The sequence below is a fragment of the Hipposideros armiger genome, unplaced genomic scaffold (genome assembly GCF_001890085.2).
Source record: "Hipposideros armiger isolate ML-2016 unplaced genomic scaffold, ASM189008v1 scaffold_54, whole genome shotgun sequence".
NCBI classification, from domain to species: Eukaryota; Metazoa; Chordata; class Mammalia; order Chiroptera; family Hipposideridae; genus Hipposideros; species Hipposideros armiger.
In genome coordinates this window covers 2480735-2498634 of record NW_017731404.1, presented here as the reverse complement: position 1 = coordinate 2498634, position 17900 = coordinate 2480735, and the positions used below count along the sequence as shown (strand labels likewise).

At 49.5% G+C, this 17900-nt stretch overlaps 1 protein-coding gene across 1 annotated transcript in view; it reads left to right on the top strand.

Moving 5' to 3' along the window:
* NFATC2 (nuclear factor of activated T cells 2) overlaps positions 1 to 17900 on the top strand; it is a 138947-nt gene that overhangs the window by 86625 nt on the left and 34422 nt on the right. The window contains exons 7-9 of the mRNA XM_019640921.1: positions 11369 to 11424; positions 11815 to 11941; positions 14198 to 14887. Coding sequence (XP_019496466.1) covers positions 11369 to 11424; positions 11815 to 11941; positions 14198 to 14887 — 873 coding nt within the window. The remainder of the gene's footprint in view (positions 1 to 11368; positions 11425 to 11814; positions 11942 to 14197; positions 14888 to 17900) is intronic.

Sequence of the window (17900 nt, the reverse complement as noted above, 5' to 3'; positions counted from 1 at the left end):
TCAGCTGGTCACCCTGGCCCCCGGCCACCCAGGCCCCAGGCGGAGTCGGGGGTCCCAGCAAAACATTGCAAAACAGGAAAAAATCTAAGGACACAAAAATAAAGTGATGTGGCAGCGGAAACGGGGTTGCCATGGCTTTGAGAGACTCCCTAAGCCTGGGTGGGATCCAATGTTTTGGAAGCTTCCTCCACATGACACAGGGTTTTGGAATTTTTCAGCTGGTAAATCTTTCTTAATTCAGGCCCCCGGCCCCGGCCCAGCAGCCTCTGGCTGTCTGTCCTGCGGGGGTGTAGGTTGGAACCTTGCCTGCATCGGATTACTCAACTTTAAAACTTAAATTGTTTGAAGAGAATTTGGGTTTTGTTTTGTTGGACGATTTTCTTGGAACAGTCTGGTGGCAGAGGCTCCCATCACCTGTTGAGAGGGCAAATCGATTTTTTAGAGAAGAGGCGTGGGCGGTGGAATTCCCTCTTTCCCACTGAGTCATATATCCTACTATGTGTCATTTTATTACGTGGAGGTTCCCCAAGGTTGTATTTGGAGCTTCGTTTAATAAATAGAAATGCATTTGCTTAAAATACTTTCTTTTTTTCCCCCCTAAATTAAGTATTTTTCCGTGAATTAGTATCCTGGAAAAGTTGGAACCATCTTAGAGAAGGCACCCCTTCCTTCCACCTGTTTGTCTCTGTGGGTTCGGGTTTGCTCTGTGGGGTGTTTTCCGAAACAATAGACTTGGGATGGGAGTCCCTCTAGATTATGCTTCCCTCTGGGAAAGGTCAGACCCAGGCTGGGCTGGGGTATGACTCAGGCTCCGGAGACCTTTGCCCTCGGTGACTCACACCCACAGTGTCATCGGCCCCCTGGGCTGGAGCCCACCTCTGACACACAGCTGGCTGGACGCAAAGCTTTCCTCCAAAGATGGAGGCCAGATTGCAGCCCTGAAGCCCCCCTGGGGACAGAGAAAATGGCCTTCTGTTCAGAGAGCAGAACATCGGCCCACACATTAGTCCTCTTGAGTGTAAGAACAGGCTTCTGAGTGAAAGAAGCCTACTATGCATTCTGTTTGGACACCTTTGAAAAAAGACACAGGAAATGGGTTTTCTAATTCACTCAGGTCCTAGCATTTCCACCATCAGAAATTCTTCTTGGCGCCCACTAGGCCACTGTGTAATTTGCAATTTGCAGGGTGGCATTCCCCCTTCCGACCATCCCCTCCCAAAAGAAACCCCATAATATCATTTATTAATTGACACCTTTTCCAATGATTTTTCTATATTTTGGGGTTGTATACTTTTTCTAAAGTAAAGATTGTGTATATTTAAGGTGTGAGCAGCCCTGGCTTTGGGGTCACCCAGCAGACGTGGCCTGAAGCCTGGGTTGGCCTCATGTTATGTGCTTGGAGACTCAGGTTCTCCTAAAATGAGGTTGGTGGTATTATAGCAATAAAAGAAGATCAAGGATCTGAAAGTGTCAAGCACAGAGTAGACACTCAAAACATGTCAGCTGACTTTCCATGCGCCCCCCTGGGAGCTCAGTTTCCTTAGCACAGTGCCAGGAAGCAGGGCTGGGTTGATTTCTTGTCGGGGTGAAGGGTCCTTCCTGGCACAGGAGTCCCCTGTCCTCTGACTCTAAGCTGTCTGACTCCAGCTATCACGGTCAGAGCCGGAGGGAGCTGGGCTAATGGCCCTCTCCCTGCCTCCGTCTTACAGACAGAGAAACCAGGTCACAGAGTAAGGCTGACAAGCTTCCTAGAGGTGACAGAGCTCGTCAGTGGAGGGCTGGGTCTAGAACCTCTATTTCCTGGTTCCCAGAGTGACTGGCTGTCTGAAGCTGGTGTGGGTGACACCTGGGGTGACATCTGGCCTCTACATGACATGACCAAGCAATGCTCTTTTAGCCTCACTCTGCTCACTCAGTGCCAGGGCTTCCATCATCACTCCCCAGATATGCATGGAACACCTGTGACCAGGTGCTGTGCCAGCAGGCACTGGGGACCCATGATAGATGGGGTCCCTGCCCTCAGGAGGTGAACAGTCTCAAACTTGTTTGTCAGCAGGTCACTCTGAGCTGGGGAAAATGTTGTGAAGACAGTGAAACCAGGTCGTATGCTCAAGAGCAGAGGGTCTGGAAAATATAAGACTCTCGGTGAAATTCAAATCTCAAACAATACATTTCTCGAGGATGAGTATGTCCTGTGCAATGGCACAGAGCTTGGGACAAACTTATAGTATAAAAATATGCATTGTGTTCTGAAATTCACATGTAAGTGGATATCCTGTGTTTTTATTTGTTAAATCTGGCAACTCTGTAGAGAGTAGCCAGGGAGGGTTTCCCCAAGGGGGTACCTTTGAGCAGAGCCTTAATGGTGGGAAAGAGGGAGCCGTGTGGACTGCGGGAAGTGTCCCAGGCAGAAGGAACTGCCCAGTGTCATGGCCCCAGCGTAGGTTGTGAGCTTGGGGGCGTTTGAGGAACTGAAAGCAGGCCCAGGTAGCTGGTGCAGTGTGAGAACAAGGGGCAGTGTGACACCGGCCCACCCTGGAGAGGTCACTGGGGACGGGATTGGGCCCTGTAGGCATTGCTTATTCCAAAAGCAACGAGCAGCTGATAGAGGCTTTTACGCAGGGGGATGACATGATCTAATTTATATTTTAAAGGTTATTCTTGCAATCCAGATGAAGAATGGACTTTGTGGAGGGGGGGGAGGGGGGAGGGGGGAGACAAGTGGAAGTGGGAAGGTGAGTGCAACTCTGCAGTTGTCCAGGTGGGGCGCAGTGCAGGTGAGCCCACGGAGGAAGTGAGGGGGCAGGAGGAGAGAGAGGCGGCGGTGGAGATCAAGACCCTCTCCAGGTTGCACTGAACACAGTTGTGCCATTCAGAAGGGTGAAATCCTAAGCTAAGGGGATGCTCTCGATCCCCCCCATCTGCTTGGCTCATTATAAGCCTTTGCATCCAGGGTGTACCCGTTTTTCTGCTAGCCAGACGTCGTAAAGCACGGACTGCAGTGACTTCAACCATCTTCACTTAGCTACTTTTGAAAAGCAGAGTCAGGGCTGGGAGGCATCACGCACGGTTTCCTAACCCAAGCTGACATTTTGAGCTCCTCCCTGTTGCCTGGAGCCCAATGGCATGCATGCTTGTGGCCCAAGTGAGGGCGGATCCACCCCCTTCCTCCTGAACGCTCGCTCAGGCCTCCTGCGAGTGCTGACCCGAGCCCAGCGCTCACAGAGGCCCACCGCTAAGACTCCAGACACAACGCCGATCCTTGTGCCCCCTGACATTTTGCTCCGACGTGGGGCCCAAGAGCTGCCAGCAAAGAGAAACCGTGAAACCCGCGGAAGCAACGGGGCCATCCTTCTGCAAACGCACTGTTCTGGCACAGCAGCCAAAGTGAACACGAAGGCTGTCATGTCAATCAAGCCAGGCACGCCCCACACCCTGTTTTTTTTTTCCTTGCTAAGTCCGAAGTCTTCTTTAGACCCAATCTCTTTGCCCAAAGAAGTTGGCTCTTTTCTCTTCCCCTCTGAGTAAGCCTTGGAAGGGCCTTTTTTCATGCTGGCTGCCAGTCCCTGTTAATTTAGGATGGGGGAAATTTGCCCAAACATCTGCTCAAGAGACCAAAGTCCTTTATTTCATCTGCGCCCAGAGCAGTAGAAGCACGCTTGATCTTCTTGGGCCTCTTCTGTCCTGGGCAGGGTTTCCCAGAGGCCCAGACCTGGGTGTGGGATGGAAGATGGGGTATGTAGAACGCACGCTGCGTTGCTCCGGTTGCATTTGATTCCTTGTCTGCACCTGTATTCCAGGCTCTTTCCTCATCAGTCAGTTCCCAAAAGGGTTCTTCCATCAGGGCGTGGTGAGTTCTCTTTGTGGGGCATTTTTGCTGGAGGAGCCAGTTGTCAGGCATTTCCTGAGCGCTGGCTATGGGCCACGCACTGGGGAATCTTGAGGTCAGTTGGTTCATTTATTCTGCCACCGTTTACTGAGCACCTATTATGTGCCAGACGTGTAGTGCTGGGGATCAAGCAGAGAGCAAGACAGATGTGCAGCCCTGCACTCAGGGAGCTCACAGCCGAGCAGGGGAGAGAGAAAGAAAACCAATAGGTAGATAACATGATGTCAGAGAGTGGGCGGTAAGAGCAGAAAATGACAGAGGATGGGGGACAGGCCAGGGGGGACCTCCCTGAGCTGGACCTGAAGGTATGGGAAGGACCTGGTTCTGCCAAGGTCTAGAGAAGAGCAAGCATGGTTGTTGGAGGGGTAGAGAAGGCCAGTGTGGCTGGAGCCGAGTAGGGGGAGGGAAGCTGAAGAATGAGGCAGCCCCCCCCCCGCTTCCGCCCCAGTCAAAGTGAGGATCCTTGAGCCCATGTGTCTTTTGAGCGCTGGTGGGACGTCAGGCTCTGTCTCCTCGTCTGGGGACCCTTGAGGGCAGGAAGGCCTGTGTGGCTGGTATCATGGCCCCAACAGCCTGCACAGGGCCTGCTGTGCAGTAGGGAGCTTCATCAGGGCCGGGGGCCCATGCCGGGCCTCTGTCTGAGTCTGTGGCCCCAAGGGGCTCCTGGGAGACAGGCACATCAACAGGCAGTTGCAACATACTATTTTCATAAGAGGAAAACTTTACTTTAAAAAATGCACACAAATTAAACTTGCCCACAATTCTACCGTGTTTCTTGAGTCATGTGAAGAAGACGTGAGGGTCTCACCTCATCCATCCAGTCCCAGCTGTAGGGGTCTAACCACATGCGTAGCCTCGGGGCACAGGTTCCCTAAGTTGAAGCAGACATATTTATAGACTCACAAAGCTGCATCGTGTTGCACGTCCTGGCCTGCAGCACTTAACAATTCTGCTTTTTAATATAACAAGGACATGTTTCCAGGTCAGAAAATATGATCGCCCTTACTCTAAGAGCTGCCTGGTGTTCCTGTACCTAATATACCTGATATTACATACCAAGTGTGGATGGCCCATAATGAACTCAACCTGCCCCTGTCAGTGAATACTTCCTATGGCCGTTTTAGTCATGTGCAGTGAGAGACATTATGCAGTGAAATGAATTGAGAAGCAGTGATACCCACCAGAACACGGGTCAGATGGCCAGCCAATTTTTTTCTCTCTTAGAGTTGGGCCCATGTGAGATGCTAAATTCCAAAATAATAATAGCGAGACCAGCACTCACTATGGGCTGGGCATTTTTGCTAAGCACTTTACATAAACATCTCTATTTGAATTCTTGCCAAACTCTTTGAGGTCAGTAAATTCATGTTATTATTTGGCCAATGAGGAGACTGAGGCACAGAGAGGTTAAGCTCTCACTCAAAGGCCACACAGCTAGGAAATGGTGATAACAGGACTCAAACCCAGACCAAGTTACCTCAGGCTGAGAGAGCCCTGCCAGCATTGACGGTGAATTCTGTTGCCTCCTGGGAGCTCAGTTCAGAGGATGGAATTCGTGTGTTCTGCTGGTGGAATCCCAGGGCTTGTGGGCTGAGCAGGCCAGGTGGCCGATGGAGGAGCCCAGGAAAATGGCCTTGAGGTCTTTTACAAACCACACACCCCTCTTTAAAGACCAGTCCCCTTGAGTGCTGCCTAAAACCGAGGGCAGAGGTGTCCGCTTTCACTTCCCGTTGGGGACTTGTTTGTTCAGAACTGAGTGCAGACCCCTCATGAGATAAACAGTCGGTCTGGACTTGTGAAATTGCTTCCTGGGCTCTGATGCCTAAGGATGCAAAAGGAAGAAGACTGGGCTGTGGCTTTGGCTCATGGGTTAGGTTTTGATTTCTCTTTCTCTTTCTCTCCCCTCCCCCGCCCTCTCTCCCTCTCTCAATAAAAGTGACAAGACCCATTTTTGAAAGGAAGGAAAATCAGGCACCATGCTACCCATCTCCCATAACAGACATTGTCACGTAATAAATTCCCTCCAGCCCATGCCTGCAGGCAAAAGTATTAATATTTATAATTGCAAGAATGTGTATTATGATCTGATTTTAAAATGCTTGGGGTTTTATCTAATATTTTAGTCCAATTTTTTCAATATATGCAAATGAAAGATAAAGAGGACAGTAGGTAAATAACCTGTTGCCACTAGCCATAATAATAATGCTCATCAGCATCTGTTGAACATTTATTCTCTGCTAGGTGTCTGATACCTTAGAATGACCCCCAGGAGGTATAGGTACTATAATGTTCCCTATATTTTGGATGAGGCAAAGAGAGGTGAAGTATCTTATCCAAGCTCACATAGCTCATGAGGGGCAAAACAGGGATTTGAAGCCGTGTCTGTCCGCCCCAGAATTTGGGGTACACAGGAATAAAATGTTGAGTGCTGTGGTGACACGGAGGGGACAGCAGCTCTGGCCACAGAACATGCCTGAGAAGGCTCAGGGTTACAGCAAAACGGTTATTGCAAGCCTGACAGGGAACCCTGGAGTAAGCAGGCATTACTTCCTATCTCCCCTGGCTTCTTTTCGACCTGACGTCTGGAGCTCTGGGTGCCGAGCCGCATGGAGGCCACCAGGGCTGCGGGATGTGGCGGTGGGGGGCTGCCTTACTGCAGGGGGCGTCCCTAGGAAGTGCTGCATGGCAGGTCCTGTTTGCTCTGGCTGGAGCCCAGAGGAGAGGGTTGGGAGGAAGGGAGGGTTTTTAAGTGAATGTTGGTATAGGGACGTCCCTCTGCAGTCCATGTTGGGAGGCCCCTGTGGACACACCCAGACCCTCAAAGGAGACTGGGCCACATGGTGGCTCAGGGCGCTTCTCCGAGGCCTTCTGGGCACATGGCTCTGATTCTAAAGAAAAGAGAAAGTCAGATCCCAGGAGCAAGGGGCCTGCGGCCCAGGAGGAAGAAACTCGAGTTGTTTCTTCACCCTGACAGATGGCAGGGGTCCTTGGTTTGGGAGGGGGCGTGCAGCAGAGTGAGATGATGACAGAGAGAATATTGGGTCAAAGGTCCTGCAATCAGGAGAAAAACATCAGGCATGTCCCAGTTGAAGGCCATTCTGTACAAACCTGACTGGCTCTCTTGTTACGGGAGGTAGGATCGCCTCTTTCTCTCAAAGGCCCTCTGAGGCAGGGGCGCTGTGGTGAAGTGGGGTGGCACAGCACTGCCTGAAGGGGCTGCCATGGTCAGGCTCCTATGTGGGTGCCCAGAACGGTCAGATTGTCTGAAATTTTGTTTTCTTCAAGAGCAAAATCTCCATTTTTAGGTGAAATCTCATTTTGAAATGGCAGCAGCTAATTATAAAACTTCTAAGCCAATCTACAGGGCACAAAACAAGCCAGGTCTCTGGGGTGAGGCCAATTGGCTCTTTAATTAAAAAAAATTGTGGTAAAATACACATCACATAAGATTGATCATTTCAACCATTTGTACGTGTGTAATTCAGTGGCATTAAATACATTCACGGTGTTGTGTAAGCATCACTACTGTCGGTTTTCAGAATGTTTTCATTTTCTGAAACAGAAGCTCTGTACCCATTAAACAATATCTGCCCCCCAAGTACCTGGTAACCTGCACTGTACTATCTGTCTCTGTGAATTCGCCTGTTGTGTGGGACCTCATATAAGGGGGATCATATAGTATTTGTCCTTTAGTGTCTAGCTTATTTCATTCAGCATAACGTTCTCAAGGTCTATGTGTGTTGTGGCATGTGTCCAAATGTCCTTCCCCTCTTAGGCCGAATAATGTTCCATTGAATGGACAGACCACATTTTGTTTATCTATTCATCCATCGATGGACACTTGGGTTGTTTTTGCCCAGTGGACCGTGGCTTTCTTTGAAGAAACACCGTCCTGCCCCAGCTATGACTTAGATTGTGACTCTAACCTATTGTGGTGATTTTAATTCTAATTGTGTTGACAAATGGCTGAGAGCTGGCATATGGAATGAGGGTGTCCTGGGATGACAGTGAGAGAGGTACCCAGGGTGCTATGGGAGCCTGGAGGGGACAAACTTGGTCTAAAACAGGAGACCGCAGCTGAGCCATGAAGGACCAGCCACCTGGAATGCCTGCCCACCTCCCTTCATGAACTTGGCAGAGGAGCTGCATGGGCACAGGGGTCTGAAACCACATAATGTCGGCAGGATGAGGGGCCCTGGCTGTCAGCGCTGGCCTCCCCACCCACTAGCTGAGTGTCCCTGGGCCTCCGAGCCTGAGTACTCTCACCTGTCAAATTTGGGTGACGATCAGGCCTGCAGCCGCGGGTTGTTGTGTAGATTAGACAAATCGATACCTGTGAGGTGCTTTGAGTAATGCTTTGCATAGAATGAGTGCTCGTAGGCGATAGCTGTTATTTTTACTGGGAGGGGTGAGCATGGTGCCAGGAGAGGCTAGCACAGAAGCAGGACTCTGGTCATGAACTTGGGTGGTCCCTGGAAGCCTGGGGGAAGTAGGGAAGGGCTGGAGAAGAGGTGCAGATACCTTTGTGCTGGATGTGACCCTAGAAAGAGCCTACCTATGTAGGCCCTTACTCCAGCCTCCCAGGAAGCTGGTCATCTCACCTCTGCTTAATCGCCTTGAGCTTTTCTCCTCGAAAGCATCTCCTTCGTTATTGGACTCTGCCAGTTGCTGCTTAGGGACCGTGGTTTAATAACGGTCCACTGCATGCCTTTGGGCAACCTGCCTTCCTTCTCTGGGCTTCAGTTTCCCCATCTAATGGTGTTGGGCTGGCTGGTTTCTAAGGGCGCTTGTGAGCACCTGTGCACTAGAATTGTATGACTGTTGCTGGGGGGAGTTTTACTTCTGTATGCCCACCAGAGATGGAGAAAAGGGTGAAATTTAGGGAGAAGGCCTCCGTCCTGTTCCTCTTGAGTCCCTAGATCAGGAGGTGAGACTCTGTGAGAATTCTATTCTTGGTGACACCCTTTTTGTCACACTGCCATTTTGTAGTCCGTGTGTGTTATCTTTCATTACGGGCATGAGTTAGGGCAGAGAGCTGGGGATGGCAGCTTTGTGGGCCCAGCTTCATACGTACTTCCTGATCACTTCCCACGGACTTCTTCTCCCTTTCCTCCCAATTATGAGACTTCTGAAAATGGTGCTTCCTTTTCAAAGCAAGTCAAAGTCATATAGGAGGACAAGCCAAACTGAAAGGACTTATGATACCATAGGCGGCAGAGCTCAATTCAGCCAATCAGAGGTTAAGAAGGAGTTAGCACATTACGTCAGAGGAACGTATTGCTATCCGTTTCCTTCATTCATTTCATGCTTGATCTCCTGATGTGGAGCTCACACTGCAGTTAGTGAACACGAATGCCCTTTTAGATGAGGAGCTGCGCCTAGCTCCTAACCGCCACCTGAGAAGGGGACGTACGAGCGTTTCTGTGGATAACCTTCGACCTGTCTTTGACAAAGAAATCAGGGTTTCCGCTGACCAGCTCTGTCCAGGGCTTTGCACACAGACAGTACCGTCTTGAGGACTCAACTTCAGATTCCTTGATGCCCTATCTAGCTTTTCTTGCTTCCTCCTGAGCAGTGGCTGAAGCTAGCTTCTGGCTTTTTCTTGGCCCCCCATCAGCAGCCTTTGGAACTGCTGACACTTTTGTTTGTTCAGACAGGAGACGCTTACTAGGCACCTATCGTTTGTTGTGCATTGCGGAGATGGTGATGGGTATTAACTTGGTCCTTTCCACACAGATGTCACACTCTAGTGAAAGTCACTGCATTAACCTAACCCTTTTCTCCCCGCTTTTGCCACTGAGTCATTTCAGGAGTTGCGCCTAATAGAACTGTAAGGCCAGGACTTGTTACAGAGGCTCTAGCTGAGTCATTGCTTGTTTGTTGTTAAGATCATCTAGATTGCATCAGCTTTGGTAGCAATCACAAAACTTTTTATTATTATTTTGGGAAATATATTCTATACTAGTAAGTTCAAATAATGCGTGGAAGCCGGATTTCTTTGCGTGAACCTTAAGAGCCAAGATTTTATGGGTTCAAAGCTAACCTACCACAGAAGATGCTAATAGCTGTGCTTTCAAAAGAGGGTGAGAGGGATGGATCTTGAGGGTATCATGCTAGGTGAAATAAATCAGAAAGAGAAAGGAAAATGCTGTATGATTTCACTCATATGTGGAATCTAAAAAAAACAAAACAAAAACCAAACCAACAAAAAACTCCACACGAACAAGCAAAACAAAACAAAAACAAATGCATAGATACAGAGAACAGATCGGTGGTTACCAGATGTGAAGGTTGGGAGGTAGGTGAAAGGGGAGATGAGGGTGAATTGTATGGTGACGGATGGTAACTAGACTTTTGAGGGTGATTACTTTGTAGTGTATACAGATGCCGAATTATGTTGTACACCAGAAACTTATATAATAATATCTATGAAGGAGGGAGGGGTTTCTTTTGGCCAAATGTTGGGATATGGTACATGCCCTAGCCCACCTTGGAGAGTTACGCCGCATGTGAGCAGATTAAAGGCTCTGAGAAGTCCTGTAGCAAAGAAACCCAATTGACTTTGACTCAGCATTTTCCAAATGCTTATTAGCTTGTAGAATTTGTTTCTTGTTCTTGTAAACCCATTTAATACTTTTCAGAGCCAATGTTCCACAAAACACCCTGGTAACACTTGTGGACATGATTGGTTTGAGCGAAAACTGCCCAGCTGCCAATGTAGGTGGTCAGCAAAAGAAGTGTATTATTTGCAAATGCACAGTTTTGTTTGGCCCAACTCACTGGCCCTGAACTGGGGAACTAGTTGTCTGCTCCATGGAAAGGAAGTTTACTATTGAGCAAACCTCTCATTGATCCATCATTTCAATGAGCCGTGTGAGATCCAGGCGGTCTGTTGACTGTGAAGTGGAAGGTGGGCTTCCTGGGCTTCCACCCTCTCCAGTGACTCCCAAGCCAGGACGTCATTTAAGACTCTTAGGACAGACTGTGTGAGCCACCTGCATTCTCAGACAACCAAGGAGGCATGTCTGGGACAGCCGAGTGATCCGTAATGGGGCGCCTGTGAGAGTCTTGGCATATACAGGACCTTTTGGAAGTAGTCTTTGGTTGAACAAAGCATATAATAAAGTAGAATGTATTACAATACTACTTTTATTTTTAAAGAAAGGAAGGTAGATAGTCATTCAGATATAGAGAAAATAAAGATAATGGTGATGGGATGAAGGGCAATTTTTCCCCTTATTTTCTGTTGTTGCCGAGTTTTATGTTATCAACATGTGTTCCCTGTGCAAAAAGAAATATACGTATATAAGTAAAAATACATATGTATATGTATGACACACACACACACACACATATACACATACACCTTATTGAAATGATGCAATACATAAACCAAGGTTGAGATAAGTTGGTTTTTTTGTCTTAAGCCTTTGGTTTCTAATAGTTCCTTCAATGCCTGTCTTTTTTTAATTTTTCCAGATGGGCAGCAAATTTGGGAGATGGAGGCCACGGTGGATAAAGACAAAAGCCAGCCCGTAAGCACCCGGACCGAGCGCCCTGTCATGTTTCCCTCCCACCCCCTCATGTTCTCTCTCCTCCTTTTTTTCTTCCCTTCGTCAAAGTCCCAGTGCTTTGGACATAACAGGCTCTCAGAAGGTATTAAATTGACAAGTCACTTAAGCAAGTAGTGAGCACCAGGCCCTCTGATCTGTCATGGTGACATCTTAATATACTTGGATAGAGTCAGTGGCAATGCTTTCTTTGCCGCGGCCGAAAAGTCAAGGTCCCTTTACATAGAATTTCACCTGTAAACGTGTGGAATGGGTCATGACCCCTGTTGGATGGGCTGGCTCAATGTGCTTGGGGCCTTGCATAGGAATTTAGACATTACTGCCGTGAGTTTGATGACAACTCCTTCCTTCCAGAACATGCTTTTTGTTGAGATCCCTGAGTATCGGAACAAGCACATCCGCGCTTCGGTGAAGGTGAACTTCTATGTCATCAATGGGAAGAGAAAACGAAGTCAGCCTCAGCACTTTACCTATCATCCAGGTATGGCGCTCTCTCAGAAGGCCCCCGGGGTGGGAGAGGCAGCATGGGTGTGTGCGTGGGGATGCACGTCGTCTGCTGACAGCTGGGCAACCTTGGGCAGGTGCCTCAACCTCTGAGTCTCAGTTTCCTTATCAATCACATGGCACCTTCCTGATGAGAGTTACAGAAATAAAATGCACTAACGTGTTTAGCATAGTGAGCTGATGGTAAACTGATATCAGCGATATGAACTATTGTTGTTATGAGTGTTTTCCCTGGGGAGGACGGAATAGGAGAGAAACCCGTGTGGACTTGTTTAGCAAAAGGTTGCAAAGCTTGTGACTCCTGTCCTTCGTAGATTTGATCATGATAGGGGTAGAGGTGAATATGCCCCCCAAACCTATGGAACCTTTAGTTGACCCCATAGTAAGTAGTCACCCTGTGGCCATGTGGAGTTACTGGCTGGATAACCTGGTCAGGAGGTCTCCTCCCCACCAAGTGCTACAGTCTGAAGAAGGGTGACAAGTGCTATTTTTCATTCATTCTTTCATTCATTCATTTGTCCTCAAAATATCTGAGTGCCAGGTACTGCCCTTGGCTTGGAGACACAGCAGTGAACAAAACAGATAAAAAGCTCTGCCCTCACCTCGAAGAGCTGATGTCCTAACGGGATTCGGATATTAAGTGTTAATAATATTGATATGGCAGATTATGATAGGGGCTACAGAAACAGGCTACAAGCTCCCCAAGGCTGAGACAGGCCTCCTAGCCACTTTTCCAGGATTGGAAACCTGTAATTTGAGGATATCACCCAGGGTATAATTTCTGGGCTGTGACAGTTTCACCTGGAGCCTCTGGGTTCCTAGAAGCCTGAAACTTGAGGGGCCGGTCCTGGCAGCTGGGCCTTGGGGGGGCTTGGCTTCAGTAGAGCGTGTCCACAGGTTTGTGAGACCCCTGTGAGCGTTGCACTGTCCCAGGACTGATGTGACATGCATGGGATCTAAGACTGTGGAGATCAAACCTCTAATGAAGAGGTTTTCAGTGACGTTTATGCTGCCCTCACCTCTCATTGGTGGTAGCGAGGCCTCCCGGGTCCCAGTTGGCACGCAGTTGTCTGAGCATGGCCCCGGTGAGGACCTGGGCCCCGGCAGTCAGGCCGGGGACTGAGCTGATCATCTTTGAATGGCATCTTGAGAAATGATTTCTGTGGTTAGGGCCAAAGCTGCGTTTTCGCTTTAGGTGCTGAACCTCCTTGCCTCTCCAACCCCCAACACCTTGGGGGTGGGAGTGGAGGGGCAACTCGATTGCTGTCCTGTCACCGATGCATTTACTCCAGTGAAAAGAAAGCTGATTCCATAGCACGGGGGGCTGGATGTTGGAGAAGCAGAAATTGTGGTGACTGCCCTAGGTGGAGAGAGAAAGAGAGAGGAACGGTAACCTTGACAATGCTCATAGTAGTGACAATAGTAAGATAATAGCAACAAAAGCAAGCACGGAGCACTTACTGTATGTCAGTCATTGTGCTGAGTACTTTGCACATGCATCTTATTTAATTCTCCCAACATGGTACCCCGTAGGGTAAGGGTGCTTATTACTGCCAAGTAACAGGTGGGGAAACTGAGGCCCAAGCCAGTAGGTTTCATTCCCCCAAAGTACGACAGAATGAAGGAGGGAACTATCACCGTTTGGTCATCCCTTGTCCAGAAAATACCTCAGTGCCAGTTAAGTTCTAGGCAGTATTTTAGGTGCTGGGGACCCAGCATTGAACCAAACAGACCAAAAAAAAGAAAAAAATCCTTCCTTTGAGAAGCTGACATTCTAGTGGGGTCTTTGGGTAAACAGGCACATAAAATATATAGAATATTTCAGGTGGTGATAATATGTATTATGAAGGACAATGAGCAAGGTAGGGGGATGGGAACTGCTAGGGCAGAGGATGGAGGAGGCATAATTTTAAATCAAGCATTCTTTCCTGAGCTTTCCTCCTGGGGATCAAGGCTGCACACGGGCCAGGGCTGAGAGAAACTTTCCAGACACCTTTGCACTATTGTAAAAGACCTATATAGTTCAAGATCATAGCCCAGGGTTAGATTTCTGACCTAAGACAATTGTACAGGGAGCCTCTTGCCCAAGGCTAATAAGTGACAGAATCCCACTGTTTGATCCCACCCATGTGGACTCCCAAGGCCTTGTTCCCAGCCGCTGTCCGCTAATCCTCTGCGCACGTCCGCGGCTCACTGAGGATGGTGCACCTCTGTGCTTTGTCTCTTCTCGCAGTCCCAGCCATCAAGACAGAGCCCAGTGATGAATATGACCCCGCCTTGATCTGCAATCCCATCCACGGGAACCTGGGGACCCAGCCTTACTACCCACAGCACCCTATGGTGGCTGAGTCCCCCTCCTGCCTCGTGGCCACCATGGCTCCCTGCCAGCAATTCCGCTCAGGGCTCTCGTCCCCCGACGCCCGCTACCAGCAGCAGAACCCAGCGGCCGTCCTGTACCAGCGCAGCAAGAGCTTGAGCCCCAGCCTACTGGGCTACCAGCAGCCGGCCCTCATGGCCACGCCTCTGTCCCTCGCGGACGCCCACCGCTCCGTGCTGGTGCATGCCGGCTCCCAGGGCCAGAGCTCTGCCCTACTCCATTCCTCTCCGGCCAACCAGCAGGCCTCTCCGGTGATCCACTACTCGCCCACCAACCAGCAGCTGCGCTGTGGAAGCCACCAAGAATTCCAGCACATCATGTACTGCGAGAATTTCGCACCCGGAACCTCCAGGCCTGGCCCGCCCCCTGTCAATCAAGGTCAGAGGCTGAGCCCGGGGTCCTACCCCACAGTCATTCAGCAGCAGAATGCCACAAGCCAAAGAGCCGCCAAAAACGGACCCCCGGTCAGTGACCAAAAAGAAGCATTACCCACGGGAGTGACAATTAAGCAGGAGCAGAACTTGGATCAGACCTACCTGGATGACGGTAAGATGCTCGCTTTTCTTATTGCCCATAAGAACTGTGCCCGAAGGAAGTTCACTGTATGGCCTGGGTAACTTCCTTCACCTCTTTGGGCCTCAGTGTCCCCTCTTTCATTTAAGGGGGTTGAGTGAGATAAGCTTTAAGGCCTCACTCAGATCTGTGCATGAATCATTTCCCAGCAGGGCTGTTGGGATGGGTGGCAAGAGTTTTCAGATGCCCCCTTACAACCATCATAAGAGAAAGAGCAAATGAGGGCAATTCTGGCCACACGAGTGTCCCCTGGGTCATGAACTGGGTCAGTTTAACTGCTTCCACTCGCTTTCCATTTGCCAAATTTAGCCCAAGGGTAGGAAAACAGAAAGGAAGGAAAGCTAACCTTTTATTCCTGTAGAGAAAAAAGAAATCCCCACTTTATAGCCCTCTTTTGTGTATCTGGGGGTGGGGAGTATGGAGAAAAGTGAAGGAGAAAGCTCATTGTAAATTGGCTCTATGAGAAGGGAGCATGAATGGGGGGCTTGCAGGCAGGCTGCAGGCATCTCTCTGCCATGTGCTAGCAGAACAGAGAAGCACATTGATGGGAGGGAAACAGTGGGCTTCCGTTGTGGTGAGCCCAGCTGATGGGGTGGTTGGGCAGAGGCGGCTTTGTGTGAGTCTGTAGGTGCCCGAGTGTATTGTCAGGGGGGCCCAGCTGGAGGGTAGTCTTGTTGGAGTGGCTATGTGTGTGACATTGGTCTGTGATCTGGTCTTGGCAGGACTCACCTGGGATCAGCCAGGTATAGCTGAAGCACTGAGGGATGGGTGGGGCAGACAGAGCCGCCTCCCCCTGGGGGCGCCAGAAAAAAGAAAACAGGTGGTTTGAGTTTCTTAATGGGAGAAGGGAAACCTACACGGCTGGCTGCCATCCACAGCTCCAGCCTCGCACTTTATAAGCAGTAGCATCGGATATATCCTGAAACCTCGATTGATGAGGAAAATTTACTCTCAGGAACTCAGCCAAGGAGTAGGAAATAAGGCACAAAGCTCTAAAATGGCCACGAGCTATCACAAAGGCCAGGTGCTAACCATCAGACACTTGAGTGGCAGGAATCCTTTGGTGCTTAACTCAGAGACTATTGACTTTTACTTTATGCAGAGTTTTGATGGCCTGGGTTATCTTGGGGGTACTACTGTGTGTTCTAGCAGTTTCCACATTTTCTCTCTAGTAAAACATTCTATCAAAAGCTTCCCCCAAATGCACCAGGCAAAGATCACTAGGGCCACTTAGTGTAGGGTCACCCACGTACCTTACCAGGTTGGCTTCGGGTTCTTGCTGCATTAATAATGGATTTGTCTAATCCTGAATAATCAAACACAGGTCAATTTAGGGTCCCCAGGCTCGGTTTAAAAGGGAGATCCATGTGCAATCCATTCCTGAACAATTCACACCCAAAATGGTTAAGATAAACTTTTTGGTACCTATTTGAAAGGAGAAGATTGTGTAGAAAGTTCAGCTGATGTGGAATGCCCACTGTGAATGGATACATGAAATGTGGCTGTAATTGGACCGCTCTCCAAGTGCACGCTTGGGAGATGTATCAGGGCTGAGGTGCTTTATAAATAAATGAGTGCCCAAAGAGGGGCAGGTAACTTTCCCCAGAGGACTCTGTGTCGGGTGTTGGTTCAGCCTCCAGAACGAGGAATGTGCTGGCCCCTCCCACCTGTCCATCATCCTACATTAAAGGTGAATGGCAAGTGCCTGGGATAGGGAGCAGGAGTTAGTCTGTGCCTTGGCTCTCCACGACCCATCAGTATCCAGGTGGGCCTGAGGTGGTCAGGAGTCAACTTTGTGTGTGCCTCACAGCCCCAGACCCACAGAGGCGCCTCCTGTTTTCACAGAAGCCTAAGTTATGGAGAAAGCAGCTGAGAATGAAGACCCTTTCGGGCCTCCTAAGTGTCTTTTTGAACATAGGTAGGTTCAAAGCCATGGTGAGAGCGAGCTCCTGGCAGGTCAGTGACGAGAGTCGGCCCTAAGTATGTCTTTGAGACCTGCGTGTGGTGAAATCGCTTCTTTTGGTAGAGCCTTTCCTTAAGAACGTTCTGGACAAGCCCAGTTCCATGGGATTGTAGGAGGTATTCTCTGAAGTGAGGGTTCCATGGCTTAAAACAGCCGAAAAAACTTGGTTAAATGAAGTTTTTAAAAAACGGTGTACTGTGGGACTTCTCAGAGCCTTTACTGCACTAGTGGATATTCTAAATCTCTAAGATGGGGCATGTGGCACTTTCCAAAATTACTCGATCCCAGACAAGAGGGTGTACAACTCTGGGGGCTGCTGTTGACATTGTGTTGCACCCTCTGTGAAGGGAGCCCTGGAGCTGCACACCACCGCAGGTCTGGAACCCGGCTCCCCCAACATTTGGGAGAAAGACCATGAAGGAATGTCCGAGTGTGAAGCCTAAGACTGCCCCACCCCATATGTCACGTTCAGACTTCACAGTTCTTGGGCTTCACGTTCCTGGAGTCAGAGTGCGACAGAGCAGTGGAATAATTTCTCCCCATGTGGCTCCCAAGAGGCAACACTGTTGCTTCTGGTGGCTAGACATTCAGTGCTTGACTGGCACTGTCCCCAAGGCTCTGCCCAGCCCAGGACCCTCTGATGGGGAGGTTCCCATGTGGCTGGCTGTGCCCTGTGGTAAGCCCCAAGCTGTACCATCCTGTAGCTACTAAGAAGAGGTGGGGGCAGTTTTGTCCCCTAGCTGCTGAAATTTCAGATCTCTCTCCCGGGCCTTCAGGCACCCATGGGACATTCTCAGATTCCACTGTTGGCTTGATGGATAGGGATTCGGACTGCTTACTTTGTTTTGTGTTTGTTGCTGACACGTAAACCAGGAATCCCTGGGTCATTTTCCTAGTCTGGTTGGGAGACATCCTAGGTTTTTAAGATCCTTTCCTGTCCCTTCCATTGATTACTCAGAGGGGGGGTCTCCCCCACAAAATACGTATCTGGCTGCACATGCTCCAGGAGAACGTGCTTCCAGC